Source organism: Rhipicephalus sanguineus, chromosome 4, assembly GCF_013339695.2.
Source record: "Rhipicephalus sanguineus isolate Rsan-2018 chromosome 4, BIME_Rsan_1.4, whole genome shotgun sequence".
NCBI classification, from domain to species: Eukaryota; Metazoa; Arthropoda; class Arachnida; order Ixodida; family Ixodidae; genus Rhipicephalus; species Rhipicephalus sanguineus.
The window spans coordinates 12,351,426-12,365,073 of record NC_051179.1 but is presented as its reverse complement, the minus strand read 5'-3'; the positions used below and the strand labels follow the sequence as shown (position 1 = coordinate 12,365,073).

Here is a 13,648-nt window from a genome sequence, read left to right as displayed (position 1 = left end):
AAAGTGGTGCAGTGATTAATTCCTAGGGAACGGCACGTATCACCAAACACCCGAGCGGTGAAATACGACGCGTTGTCAGTAATCAGTCTTTCCGGAAAGCCGAACCGACAAAACACTTCCTGCAGCCTCTCAAGCACCGCTCGCGCTGGTCACCTTCCGAAGTGGAAACAATTCCACCCACTTCGAAAAATGATCCACGACTACCATCAGATGTATGAACCCCTGCTTGCTTCTGGGGAACGGCCCCATTAGATCGCAGGTGGCTACTTGCCACGGACGCTCACTGACAATCGGTTTCATCAGGCCGGGCGGCTTGCCACCCCTTGATTTCACCGCTTGACAGACATGGCAGGAACGGCAATAGCGGAAAATGTCACGCTTCATGCCAAGCCAGGTCACAGTCTTGCTCAGTTTTGCAAAAACTTTGGAGCCACTCAGGTGACCGGCCATGGGTTCGTCGTGAGAGGATCGCAACAGTGCGGCTCTCAGACTTTTGGGCATAACCACCTTAAACGGGTCCACGGACTCCTCATCGGTGGCTATGTATTTCAGCAGGAGCCCGTCATGGTCCAGCAAGTATGTATCCGCGGGGGACCCAGCGACACACGCCGGTTCCCGTCCCCCTGCGCCCGCCGCACTACCAGCAGCGTCACAGCGCTCCGTCTCCCTGAGACCGTCGCTCAACTCGCGACAAAACGGATCATCTTGCTGGGCCTTCAGTAGCTCTTGCCTGCTGAAAGCGATTCCCATTCTCCCAAAGGGGAGCCTGGTATCGTTCCCACTCAGGACTGCAGCCATCGCTGCCGCTTGCGTCGGCGTCATGGGTTCGCTTCCGTGTTGCTCACCCTCTCGCCCGCGTCGCGGCGTGCTGCTTGCCTGGCTCGCCTGGCTCGCGGAAAGGGTTCGCTCGTCGGCGCACTCACCCTTCTCTCCGCTCGGCGGCTCGGCCGCCGTTTCGCCCCCGTCGCTTGCTTGCGCAAAGGCACCGCTTGCGGCTGTCGCACTGGGATCCAGGCTCCCGGTAGACACTGGGGCACGAGATAGCGCGTCAGCTACCACGTTAGTGCTCCCCTTCCGATACTGCACTGAAAAGTCATAATGCTGTATTAGGAGAGCCCAGCGCGCCAGCCTGCCCGCAGGCTCACGGAGCCGCATCAGCCAGCTTAGCGCGCTGTGATCTGTTTGCACCACAAACTTCGTCCCATCCAAGTAGACATCAAACTTCCGCAGTGCAAACACGACGGCTAGACACTCCCTCTCAGTCACGGAATAATTCTTCTCCGCGGGTATCAGCGAGCGGCTGGCAAAGGCCAGCGGCTGCAACACGCCATCGTATTCCTGTAGGAGAACTGCTCCTAATCCCAGATCACTCGCGTCAGTCTGGACAACAAACGGTCTGGTCAGGTCGGGGAGCTTGAGCTGCGCTGTCTCCGCAATGGCGCTAGACAGATGGCAAAAAGCCTCTTGCTGCTCAGGTCCCCATCGCCACACCGCAGACTTACCCAAGAGCTTGGTCAAGGGCGCCTGCACTCGGGCACAGGACGGAATGAACGACCGGTAAAAGTTGGCCATTCCAAGAAAGCGGCGCAGGCCACGTACGTCCTCGGGCACGGGGAAATCGAGGATTGCTCGAAGTTTCTCCCGGTCTGGCTCAATGGAGCCTTCGCCCAGCGTAAACCCAAGTAACTGAACTCGAGTCTGCGCTAATTGGGCTTTCGCGGGATTTAACGTCATCCCGGCAGCCCTCACCCTCTTGAGCACATCGGCAACATGGGCCAAGTGCTCTTCGAAGGTTCGTGAATAAATCACGATGTCGTCGAGGTAGCACATGCAGTATGACCACTTTGCTTCCCCGAGGACGCGGTCCATGAGTCTCTGAAAAGTCGCAGGAGCATTACAAAGACCAAAGGGCATACGAGTGAACTCAAACAACCCTCTGTGGGAGGTGAACGCGGTCTTGCACCGGTCACGCTCATCCATTCGGACCTGTAGGTAACCTTTGGAGGCATCTAACGTGGTGAAGTACCGCGCAGTGCCGAGGTTTCCTACGATGGAGCTAATCGTGGGGAGCGGATAGGCATCCTTACGAGTCACTCCGTTCAGACGGCGGTAGTCTACGCACAGGCGATGACTGCCATCTTTCTTAGGCACCAACACAATTGGAGACGCCCAGGCGCTGGACGAACGGCGAACAATGCCAGCTGAAAGCATATCGTCCAGCAAGCCGTCAATAACCTGCCTCTTGGCCAGGCTGACGGGCCTGGGATTACACTTCAAAGGAAGCGCGTCGCCAGTTTCGATCGCGTGGCTCACCAACTCAGTACAGCCCGGCTGATCGGTGAAGAGCTCGTCGTACTCGCGTAACAGTGCCGACAAACGAGCCTTCTGTGTATCATCCAAATGAGTCGCACAGGCGGTCAAAGGATGCGGAGCCTCTGCGTGTCGTGCCGCTCGATCCCGATGGGGATTTTGAGCCGACGAGCGCATAGCGCAGGGGCCTGCCCCCGAACTTTGCACGCGACACGGTTCCGACGCCTCTACTGCACAGGCAGTTGTATACGCCGGCGGGCTGATGAACGGCTTGAGCTGGGAAAAAGGTCCGTCGCGATAGCCGCCATTCGCAATGTCCACAACGATACCGGTTTTTAGGAGAAAGTCCCGACCGAGAATCACAGGAACACTGAGCCCTGGGAGATGAACGAAACGCGTGCGTCTCCTTCGACCTCCCCATCTGACAGTCAACCTTGCGGCGCCAGCCGACTGGGCCACGCCCTTCGCGAGGGTGAATGTCGTTCGGCTGTCCCGCAAGCGCACCAAGTGCTTCCGCAAGTGGGACAAAACCTGTTCGCCAAACAACGAAGCGCTTGCGCCCGTGTCCAGCAACGCCGAAAATTCGCGGCCGGCAATAATGACCGAAATAAACGGCGCGTGCGCACCAGCAAGACTGCTTGCCCGGTACGCGGAGGGGAGAAGCAAGTGTTCGGCCGCTCGTGCCTTCACGAACGACCCGCGCCCCCGTTTCCCTGCCTCACAGGAGGCCTAGATACGGGACACTCCCTCGCTATGTGCCCTCGCTCGCGGCAGCGGAAGCAGCGCATTCCGTCTCGGGAAAGGGAAGATGCGCCGTCGCGGCCCCTCTCCCGAGGAGGAGCAGCCTCTAGCGGCAGGGGTCGGTTCTCCTGTTGATCAAAGGATCTGTTATGACGAGTGTCACCCTCATCGATGCGCTGGGTCGGATAGCGTCCCTGCTCGCGCGCGTCGAGTTGCGGTGCAGCACAGGCTGCTGCGCGCCTCGCGTACGCGTAGGGATCTAGAGCGCGATCGCTCAGCTCCCAACTGTGCCCGCTCCTAGCGGGAGCCGCAAAGGCAGCTCCGGCGGGCTGTTGCCGTTGGGGAGAGGGCACGGCCCCTCCCCACGCGCAGCGCGGTTCAAGGGCCACGCTGGCTGACGGTGGCGGGCGATAGGCGCGCGCGGCGAGAATGTCGCCTTGAATGCGCTTCGCCTCGGCGGCCAATTCCTCTAAATCTCGGAAGCGGCTGCCGCGCAGGTACGCCGAAAAGGTCGGATGCGCCTGCCTAATCACCCGTTCGACACGTTCCTCGTTCTAGGCTCTGGGCTCGGCGATAGAGAAAAGGTCGTCCATCGCGCGTACGTACTCCTGAAGCGACTCGTCAGGAGCTTGTGTGCGGAGCTCGAGCTCGCGCCGCATCCTACTCTCGTAGTCAGCGGGTAAGAATTCGCGCAGGAAGGCTGCGCGGAACTCATCGAGGGTTGCTGCTCGGTGGCCTGAAAGCCGATACCACCTCGCCGCCGTGTCAGTCAGTGCAGCCGGGACGACGCGTCCGAGCACATCCTGATCGTCCAAACCCATGGCTCTCTGATAACGTGACAGAGAGTCCAGGTAATCTCGTGCACTTTGCAGATCACCGTAGCCGCTGTAGGTCGGAACGGCCAACATGACAGCGGGATGAGTGCGTTTCGGAACAGCCGAAAGCGTTTGGACTGCCCCTGTGAGCGCCTGTATCATTTGGGCGGCATTTTGCAGCAGCGTCTGTGCACCCGCTTCAAAGGAGGCTGGCGGTGCGTTAACGGCGCGTTCAAGCGGTGGGGAACTGTCTCCGAGCTCGATAAGCGGCGCGGTTTCAAAAGGGATACCGGCCGTTGCGCCGTTCTCGGGGAGCGCATGTTGCGCATGCTGCTCGAAGGGGGCACTGGCCCTGTTCTCGAGCAAAGCGGTATCTGCTAAAAACGACAGCGGACAAAACTCACGCCTAGCAGACATAACGCGGGTAACACGGCGAGCCTGATACGCAAAGGCGTGCTGACTCGACTAAGTCTAATCAAAGGCTTAATGAGCCTTTGATACCGCGTTGGGCGCCAGTGTGGTAGCCTCGATGCTCACCGGAGCCGAAGACTACCGCGGGTTCAGGCTTAGCGAGCCACAGGGCCGCGTCTACCGTCGCCTGCTTACGTTTAGCGCACCGCTCCGCACGCGCTCAGCTAGCAAAGGCGTTGAGCGCCGCGCAGCATAAACACAGTGTTCGAGCTAACATACACACACAAACACTTTATTTGCCTTTTGCGGCACCCCAACACACACACTGTACACGTCCGCTCCCGGGGCACGGGGAAGCAAAGGGCCTCCCGCGCGGACGATACACCAAGGGGTTCCGCGAAGCACGTCGCAGCTCGCAATGGCGAGCTTTGACACGCCGCTCGGGAAAAGGTCCCTCGCGGCTATGCTGCGCACCCTCGCGGTGACCACTGGGCCTGGTCGCGAGGGTTAGGGCAATCTCCGTACGTGTGGGCCTCCGGCAAGTGCGACTCGGCGTGGTACGACCGCGCGCGAGCACTAGGCACCGCTCTTTGGCTTCACGTACGAACCGGAGCTAACACTGAGGTAAACACGCCTGCAAGGATGCCGAGGCACCCAGGCAGGCTACAGTCCAGCGATTCCCAAAGGGGACGTTGGACCGGAAGGAAAATACGTGCTTACCCAGCGGCGTCCGAGGAGAGAGAGAGTTCGTTCCGGCCTGCACGCGCGTCTGTCCCGCCGAATTTCGCGGCTCTCCGACCGCGCGCAGCGCCACCACGAGTGTCGGCGCGTAGCCGTCGCGGGAGAACAGGAGAGGGAAAGGATTCGAAATGCCCGCGCAGTGGCTTCGGGCGCGCCTCGGATCCCCACAAGTGTCATCGTCGGAACTCGAATCTGAAGCTTCCACTTCGTCACTCGAGTCATCTTCGCTACTAAGATCGAAAAAATCATCGCTAGAAGCGGCCGGAGTGCTTGCAACAGCAATCGGCTGTCGCGGCGCGCGGCGGGGACGGGCGGCCATTCTCACGTAAAACGAAACCGCATTCCGTTCAAAGTGCGCTCGCGGGAACGGCTCTGTGGGCGAAATGTAAACAAAGAAAGGTGAGAGTGGAAAGTTAGTTGGCCAAGCTTAGGCTAGATGGCGTTAGGTGTCCGTAAAGCGCGAGTTTTCAATTTTTGCAGCATTCTGGCAGACAGCTGTACGCTCAATAGCGCCTGCCTCGATGAATTTTAAGGCCAAACGTAACAGTATGTGCTGAAGAAATGTCAGATGCAGCGCTTGTTGAACTGGTGCAACATCGCGGTCACGACGAAGGTGCATTAGAGAAAGATCCACTGTTTGCCGTGCCTACCGCGAAGGAAGTGATGGATGCGGTGGATGTCTTGCGTTGTGCTGCCGGCGCGCAGGATGATGAAGCTGCATTTCATGAATTAACTTCCTTGGAGCACCGCTTGATGTCATCCTATATGAAGAAAACACAAACCAAAATCACGCTATTTTTTTCTTCTGAATAATTGTCGTAGGTGAGGTCTTCTGAAGGGATGTCCATCTCGATTTGGTTCTGTTTTGCATGATACTTGTCGATTTTCATATGAAACTGCATGTTACGAAAACCTGTATATAACGAAATATTGCCGACATTCGTCAATTACGTTACATACAGGCTCAACTGTAGTAGTCTAATAAACATTACATTTGTATTCCTATGATTCAGCAAGCTACTACAGTTAAGCCTGCCTATAACGTACCTCCATACAACGAATTCCTTGATATTAGGAAGTTTTTCTATTCCCCGTCGTTACTCCATAGAAGCACATGTATTTACGAAGTCCATGTAACAGAGCGGCAGCGGGAGACACCCTTGATGTAGCGAATTTTCGCCGCCGACAACCTAGGGATTTCATCCTGAATTTTGTCTTTTTGGCATGAGCACTGCATGCACCTTCTGCGATTACCCCGCCAGCGAGAGCGTGAAGCGGCAGCGGCGCGCATGGCGCGCTCGTAGCCCTGCTGACTGCGAGGCGAGAGGAAGCACTTGTTTGTGCGTGCGGGTGTGTGCGAGGCGGGCAGGCAGTTGTTGCCGCAGGCGCATGCGCAGGCGTGCCCCTCTCCCCCTGCAAACCTCATCCAGCCACTTGCGGGTGCCACCACGCTAACCGCGCTAGCTTTCTTTAAAAAAAATAAAGAAAGAAAGAAAATCACCTTTTCTGCTGGCAGCGCCACTCGTCGGTTGTTGCAGTAGTCTCCGAACTGCACTTCGTTAATGTGACACCAGATGACGCAACTAAAAAAAAAAAAAAACCTTGCTCTGTGTCGTTACACTTCGAGTTCGAGTCACATATGGAGTTTGCTCTTCGTTTTCGACGCCATGCGCATTCGTGGTTTCACTCGCGCCCATGGAGCAGCCCCTGACGACGTGCAGCTCTTACGCTTTTTTTTAATGCCAACAGCTGTGTTGTCACTACCAAGGAGATGTCAGATTAGGCGCTGGTGGAAACTGTCCGCGACCACGGTGACTGGATCTTCGGAGGTTGACTCATCACTGTCATGGCGCCGCAAGTTCGCGAGACCGTGACCTTCGAGATTGGCTCTGGCTACGCGATGGCACGTTGCCGGAGCCAATCTCGAAGGCCATGGCTAGACGATGATGGAGCAGTGTTGTATTGATGTACTACAAACGTTCAGTATTGCGATCCCTCACAAACAAGCAATAGAGCAAGATATGCAGTTTTTGCCGCTAAATAAATGCTTTGGGAGAGCTCTGCCTTCCATGCCCCTTGTGTTTAATTTGTGTGACTCTTTTCTGAATTTTCATGCTGAAACTGGATATAACGAAAACCTGTTTATAACTAATTTTTCTGGTAATTTGTCAATTTCGTTATATGCAGGTTTAACTGTATATTCAAGCGTTGATTCAAGCGTTGCTCGACCCCAGAAGAATACACTAACGAATGTCACGTATAATACTGTCATTGTCCGATTTTTCGGACTCCCTAGGAACCGCGAAATCGTCCGAAAAATCGGGCAGTCCGAAAAAACGGGCAGTCTGAAAAAACGAATTCACGCTTTTTTATTCCTCTTAAGCGGTGAAATCGCCGCCGCCATGTACAAAATACCTTTAATGCCTCCCAGTACACTTATCAGGCATTTTGGTGTGCGCCCAGGCTCTCGCAAGTACATTCGGTACCTGCCACGAACCCTGCTAAACTACGTACCAACTGCCACTTGCAAATTTGCGTCTCGTGATGAGCGCCGCAGAAACCAGCAAAGCGCGGAATAGATTACGGCTCTCTCGCATGGAGCGTTCGGAAACGATGATGCCGAACACAAAGACTGTGGTGGAAGAGCGGACGACTCGTCCGGCTTTCCCCGATGCGCACACACATCGCCTAATCTACGCCGGTACGTAGCATTTGCTGCCGTGTGAAGCCGATCGTTTCGAGTTGTGTGCAGCACATTGCCAACTAAGCTGATGCCGTCAGTGTACTGTTGCTGTACCGTACGCACGCATTTGTCATGAACGGGTTCATGATGATGCGTCTGTGCGGCGCACTTAGCGATCTTGCAGAAAGCGGCAGCATGAATGACAGCGCGGCTCGTTTGGTTCCTCGCCTATTAAATGCGTGCAGTACGCAAGCAACTGCGCTAGGCCACATGCACTACCGAGCAGTTAACTGCAGATGCTTATCGTAAAGGTTGTCAGCGATTAAGCCGTACTGGCACGTTTGCCACCTACCGCCATCACGCCTCCATGCATTTCCGCTGCTTATCTTTAGACATCGCCGCACAATGCTGTGATAGCGGCCCCTTTGAATTTCTGGTCTGCTTCACTGCATAAGCCTTGTGGCAAAGCTGACTTTCGAACTCTGCTACTGTCGCAAACAGATAGACTCGCAAAAGTGCTGGTTCGAACCTATGAGATGATAGACGCAGGAGAGGTGGGGCTCCACTTAATGCCTTTCGGACCTGCAATTTGGACAGAAAGTCCAAAAAATCGGATGCGGAAGAGCTTCAGCGTCCGAAATTTCTGACATTTTAATACATTGACGTCTGTGGGGCTGGTGACGGTGCCGCGAAAGCGTCCGAATTTTCGAGCATGTCCGGAAAATTGGGCGTCCGAAAAATCGGCAGTTAACTGCATTCACATCATTGCACTGTAAAGTGCACTTCGTTTCTGTAATACCAGAGTCCTTCAATGCTTTTCTGGTCACGAAACTCCTCCGTAACGCTATGGGGTGAGCTTGCTATGTCGCCGCTGCGGCCGCGCGGCGGCGCTAGGAGCGCGCAGGGGGCATTGAGGAGAGCTTCGCTATGTAGAGAGAGGTGGGGGCCCGAGGAATCCGGCGGCATCGGCGTTCAGTTTTCCTCGTTGTTTCTTAATTTGTGTGACTGACAGGTGTGAGAATTGTGTGCGAGGACATGGATAGTGTACGTGAGCGACGATGCCGAAGACTTGCTGTGTACCGGGTTGTCGCTCCGGCTACAGAGGTACGAGCGGAAAGGTGTCGTCGTTTAGTTTGCCGATGGACGGCGATGACAGGGATGAATAGAAACGTGCAATACCGCGACAGGAAGCGGCCGGATTTACCTTCGATGTTGAACAGGTTAGAATGTGCGATAAACATTTTGACGCCATCGACGTTATTCGAACGGACGACTTCATATTGAATTGAGAAAATGTGTCTCTGTGACGCGAGAAGGCAAAGTTGCGGGCCGGCGCTGTTTCTTTCGCAGCTTGCAAGTTTTTTAGAATAACAGAGAGCCGAGCTAGTTGGTAAGTATTCATTCTAAAAAGACACGGCGTGCAAACACGGACACAAGGAAGAAGTAACGATACCAGGCGTTTGTGGTGTCGTGACTTTTGCGTCCGTGTTTGCACGCCCTGTCTTTTTAGAATAGTTGTTTAGGTTCTTTCCAGCTTATTAAATGCTTTGCATTGTTTCCTTGTTTGCCGTTGTTAAAAAAAGCGTTTTTTTCCCATTTTTATTGACTGAATGTCAACTAAGCTATTTTTTTTATTTTTATATTGTACTTCAGAGTTTTCCTTGTTTTTTGCATTAGCTTGCTACCTCCATATACTGACCGTGCAGAGAGTTTCCCTACGCTAGAAAAATGTCGCTCATGGCTTTCTGTTTTCTCAGGTATTTTTGCAATAAAAATTTTTCTATCTTTCTCTTTCAACCGTAGCATTTTTGCTTTGTTTACTGTGTATTAGTGGCTCGACAGTGGGCTGTTCTCAAACCTGTGCATCAAAATAAGCATTTATAGTGAAGTATAGATGGAAAGGGCGTTAGTGTTTCCTCAGCTTGACACGTTTTTGGGTATTTTGCCCCGTGTTACGTTTTCCACGTTTTGAATAATTCGAAAGCGCAACAGAGCTCTGCTTGTGACCACATATGTGCTTATTTTCTCTAGATTAGCGAAACGCGGTTTCGTTTCACGTCTTCCTTGTGCAGTCTTCATTAAGAAAGTCGTTGCATCACGCGGTGCAGACATAGTCCATCTAAGCAGTCAAAGTAACGCACGTTTTGATTTGTGAAGGTACCACGAGCGCGAAGATTGGAGATACCCGCGAGTGCCTTTTCGACGCTGCGCAATGTAAAGCGCGACACACTTTCGCTCGTGCAATTTCCACGTAACATGAAATTGTCAAAGTTACTCGTAGAAAATGAACAAAACGTGGTTACAAACTCGGAGTTAAGGCTAGGTTAGGTCCTAGAGATCAGCTCGTGTTCACCCGGCACACGGACGCTATACCTTGCGAAAGCTTCGTCACTCCAGACTTCAAGTGTTGCCGAAGCTCTGTGAGGTAGGGTGCAGCGGAGAGAAGTTAGCTTTTATAAACTGTAAACACGGGAATGTAGATCATTTCTTTTTTGTAATGCGGCTGTGTTAAACTCCCGCGGCGTAGACGACGTGATTGTAAATAGCGCGATCGGCGCTGGCTCAACTCCCGCTACGAAACTTCAGTTTGCGAGTTGGTGGGTTTGTAAGGCTTGTGCAGTGTGACAAGTCTAGGTTAATATCCCGTGCTCCACTGCCTGAGGTAAGGAACCTCGCTGGAACAACATATACAGCTAATATTGCCGCGTCGGCACGACTGTATGTGCATCGCAGCCTTCATATTAAAAACAAAAAAAAGACGCGAAAGTAAGTTTTTTACACGCGTATGCGACTAACACATCGTATGTCAGGTGAAGTATGAATGGTAGTTGAAATATTGCGGTTTGATGCACCGTTAAACCATTGCCTCCAACCGGCACAGCATTCAGCCGAGCGCAGCGCGCGCGCACGAATGCCCCCGCGTTGACCGCGGCGACCCTAGCGGCCGCCTCTGTCCCTGTATGAAACTGCGGGCGGAGTTTCGTGACCAGAAAAGCATTGAAGGACTCTGGTAATACTGACACGTGTGCTCTAGTGGGAATGCTGATGTCACATCAGACCCCAGGTTACCCTTCAAGTGCCAGTGTTGTCGATGTGCCTGGCAAAAAGAGCAGCTCTTTTATCAAATGCAGGTGCCATATGAACAAATTGCCCCTGTTCACCCTCAGGAGGGCCACTGCAGATTGGAATAATGGATCTTCCATCAACAATATTCACTATTTTTGGCCACTGTTTTGCGCTATTCGATCAGACTTCAGATAAAGATGAAATTTCACTGTTAGCACACCCCAACAGAAAAGGTTTTTTTACGGAGGGGTGTGCGAATAGTGAAACTTAGGGCCAAATCGAATATGAATCGAATACTATTTGAATTGTTTTTGAATAGCAAGGCAACCAATTTCAAGACAGGCCTAGAATTCTACAACTTTTAATTTTAAATAAATATTCACAAGCTTTAACAAAGTACAATTATGTAAACTAAAGTAAACTTGTATACAGTAGCGACTGAGCCTTCGAGGTATTTTTTAACTCGAGGATGAATACAGCAGTTACTTCAGTATTCTAGGTGGTACTTTGTCACCAGCTCAGAAAGGCCGGTCGATCGCGAGAAGCGCAGCAGCGCTTGCATGGCCTTCTTCTGTGACGTTGCGTCTTGTCGATGCCGTAGCATTCCTTCCTCCGACAAAGGTCGGTCATCCAACTTGTTGAGCGATTGTAACCAGAACGCCTTTCCTGTGTGTGTTGTTGTTTTTTATCCTGTGTGTGTAGGTGCGTTTTTGTTTCTCCTCTTTTTTTTCCCCTCTCTCTCTAGACCCTCTTTCTTGGCCCTATTTTCTCACCCCAGTGATCGGTAGCAAACCAGATGCTAATATCTCGTTAACCTCCCGGCCTTCCTTTTTTCATCTCTCTCTCTTCTCACCAGCTTTTAACCCCTTAAGTGCTTTATTTTTTTGAAAATTTCCCAACCAAAAGTGCCTATTTTTTTTATTGCTGATTTCGAATCTGATTGTACTAAAAAATAGCTAGTCGATGTTAAAAAATATTTTGTACCACATACTTAGTCAAATCAAAACACGGAATAACGCAAGGGGGCCTGTTGCAGCTCCTGCACCAAAAGCGAGTTTCCTTTCTCAACTTTTTCCCGTCTTCTCCTCGCTTCCGAGAGCAAATGAAGCACTTTTGAAGAAATTGCTGAATATACTCCTAAGGTCATCTGTCGATGACAAGTTGAAAGCTTTGCCTCGAATGGCCAAGAATGGAAAGCAAGGATGCTTCACAGGAGGATTGCCTGCATCAAGCAGGATCCACTGGCGAGCACTCGCGATGTTCGCTTCCGAGCTGTCTTCATCATCACCGGAGGAGATGCTCAATTCACCGCCTTCGCTGTCTTCACTTCCGGACACAAGATAAACATCTGTATCCGAATGATCATCACTCGAAGAAGATGACGAAAACGAAAAGCCTCTTTTCGTGTTGACGAGCCAGTTATGCATAGGTGCCCGCCACCGCAAGCCATCTTTTCATACAAAAACCGCCCTCTTTCCGCAGGAGAAAAATAAATTGCCAAGTAAATGCTGCCATCTGGTGGATTACACGCAATCTAAGCTGTAGAAGAGCGCCTCTTGCCCTGAACGCTAGAGGGGAGTACCTATTCCGCTAGGACGAGCTCTGCTCGTCCAAAGCAGTTTGGGGACAGTTTGGGCAGGACGAGCTCTGCTCGTCCAAAGCAGTTAAGGGGTTAAATAACACTAAGACAGTAAAGTTCAATATTTCATAAATGAACATCATGAATCTAATGATAATGATAGTTTATTGAGAACACATTCGCTTCCGCAGCAGTGGAGTTTAAAGCAAAAAATCCTCCATCCGGTGATAAGTAAAGCATCAATAGTCCCGTAAAAGCTTGAACTGCATGCATCTTGGTAATTAATTAATAAAAACAAAAATTATCCCTTGCTCTTCCAACGTGTTGTTCCTCTGGGGTTTTCCCTTTGGTGCTGATTAATAGAAAAATATTCGATAGTTTGAATATGCCGTATTCGGTCCAAGTACTGAATTGAATAGAATGCTGTTCGATTCGTTATTCGAATTTTTTGAATATTTGCACAACCCTACTTTTAAGGTAGATTAGGCAACATTTACTTTGGTTGTGCATTTTATTTTGGCAGTGCATTTATTTCGTTGTTGGTAGCAGCGGTACAGCAGCTTAGTTATGCCTCATTCCCAGGTACTTGGCAGATTCCAAAAGCTTTTGCATGAGGAGATTCACGTAACAGCAATGAATGGTTAGGTCATTCTACGGTAACTTTGAAATGTGTTGCAGGGCCCCTTTAAATAGAACAGCATTTACTTTTTATTCTATTTTAAATTTGTCTTCAGGAGGACATCTTGTTTTCTGTTGTCTTTTGCAGGAGTGTGTTCGAGGGCTACTGTGGATTTGATGTGACTTGCTCTTCGCAAACTAAGGCTACTAAAAGCGTCAGTTGGACGGTGAGAACCCTTAATTGTTAAACCTCTTGATGTCTTGTGTAGGCTGTATTTATACACTGTACTCTTTTTTGGCATAATATTATGACATTTAAGAACGCGTTACTAAGCATTTATTCTTGATATTATGCCAACAATTGGGTGAAAGGCTGCGTCAGTATTGCCCATGTGGTTTACGGTTATGGGGAGATGCTCACATCTGGGTGGGCACGTATAAGGGGTACATGACCACTGCTAACTTCAATAATTCAAGCAAATAATTTTGGAAGGGCCACCCTGAGTGTGCTTTTTGTGATAGCCAACTTCTTTTTTTTCTCTAACAGCATTAAAATTTAATATCCTGATGATGGAAAGAAAGGTCTTGCAAAAATAAGTAGGATAGAGGTTGTACGCAAAAAAAAAAATAATAGAGCAGCACGAGAAGGGAACCAAGAGTAATGAGAATTGTGCCTTTTCTTAA

General features: G+C 51.3%; 1 protein-coding gene across 4 annotated transcripts in view; it reads left to right on the top strand.

Annotated features, from left to right (window-relative positions):
• LOC119389401 (tumor protein p73) overlaps window positions 1-13,648 on the top strand; it is a gene marked incomplete at its 3' end in the record, with an annotated part of 102,865 nt that overhangs the window by 32,834 nt on the left and 56,383 nt on the right. The window contains 1 exon segment of one of the 4 annotated variants that reach the window (XM_049414419.1): window positions 13,113-13,191. Within the exon segment in view, the coding sequence (XP_049270376.1) occupies window positions 13,113-13,191 (79 nt within the window). 4 annotated transcript variants of the gene reach the window in all.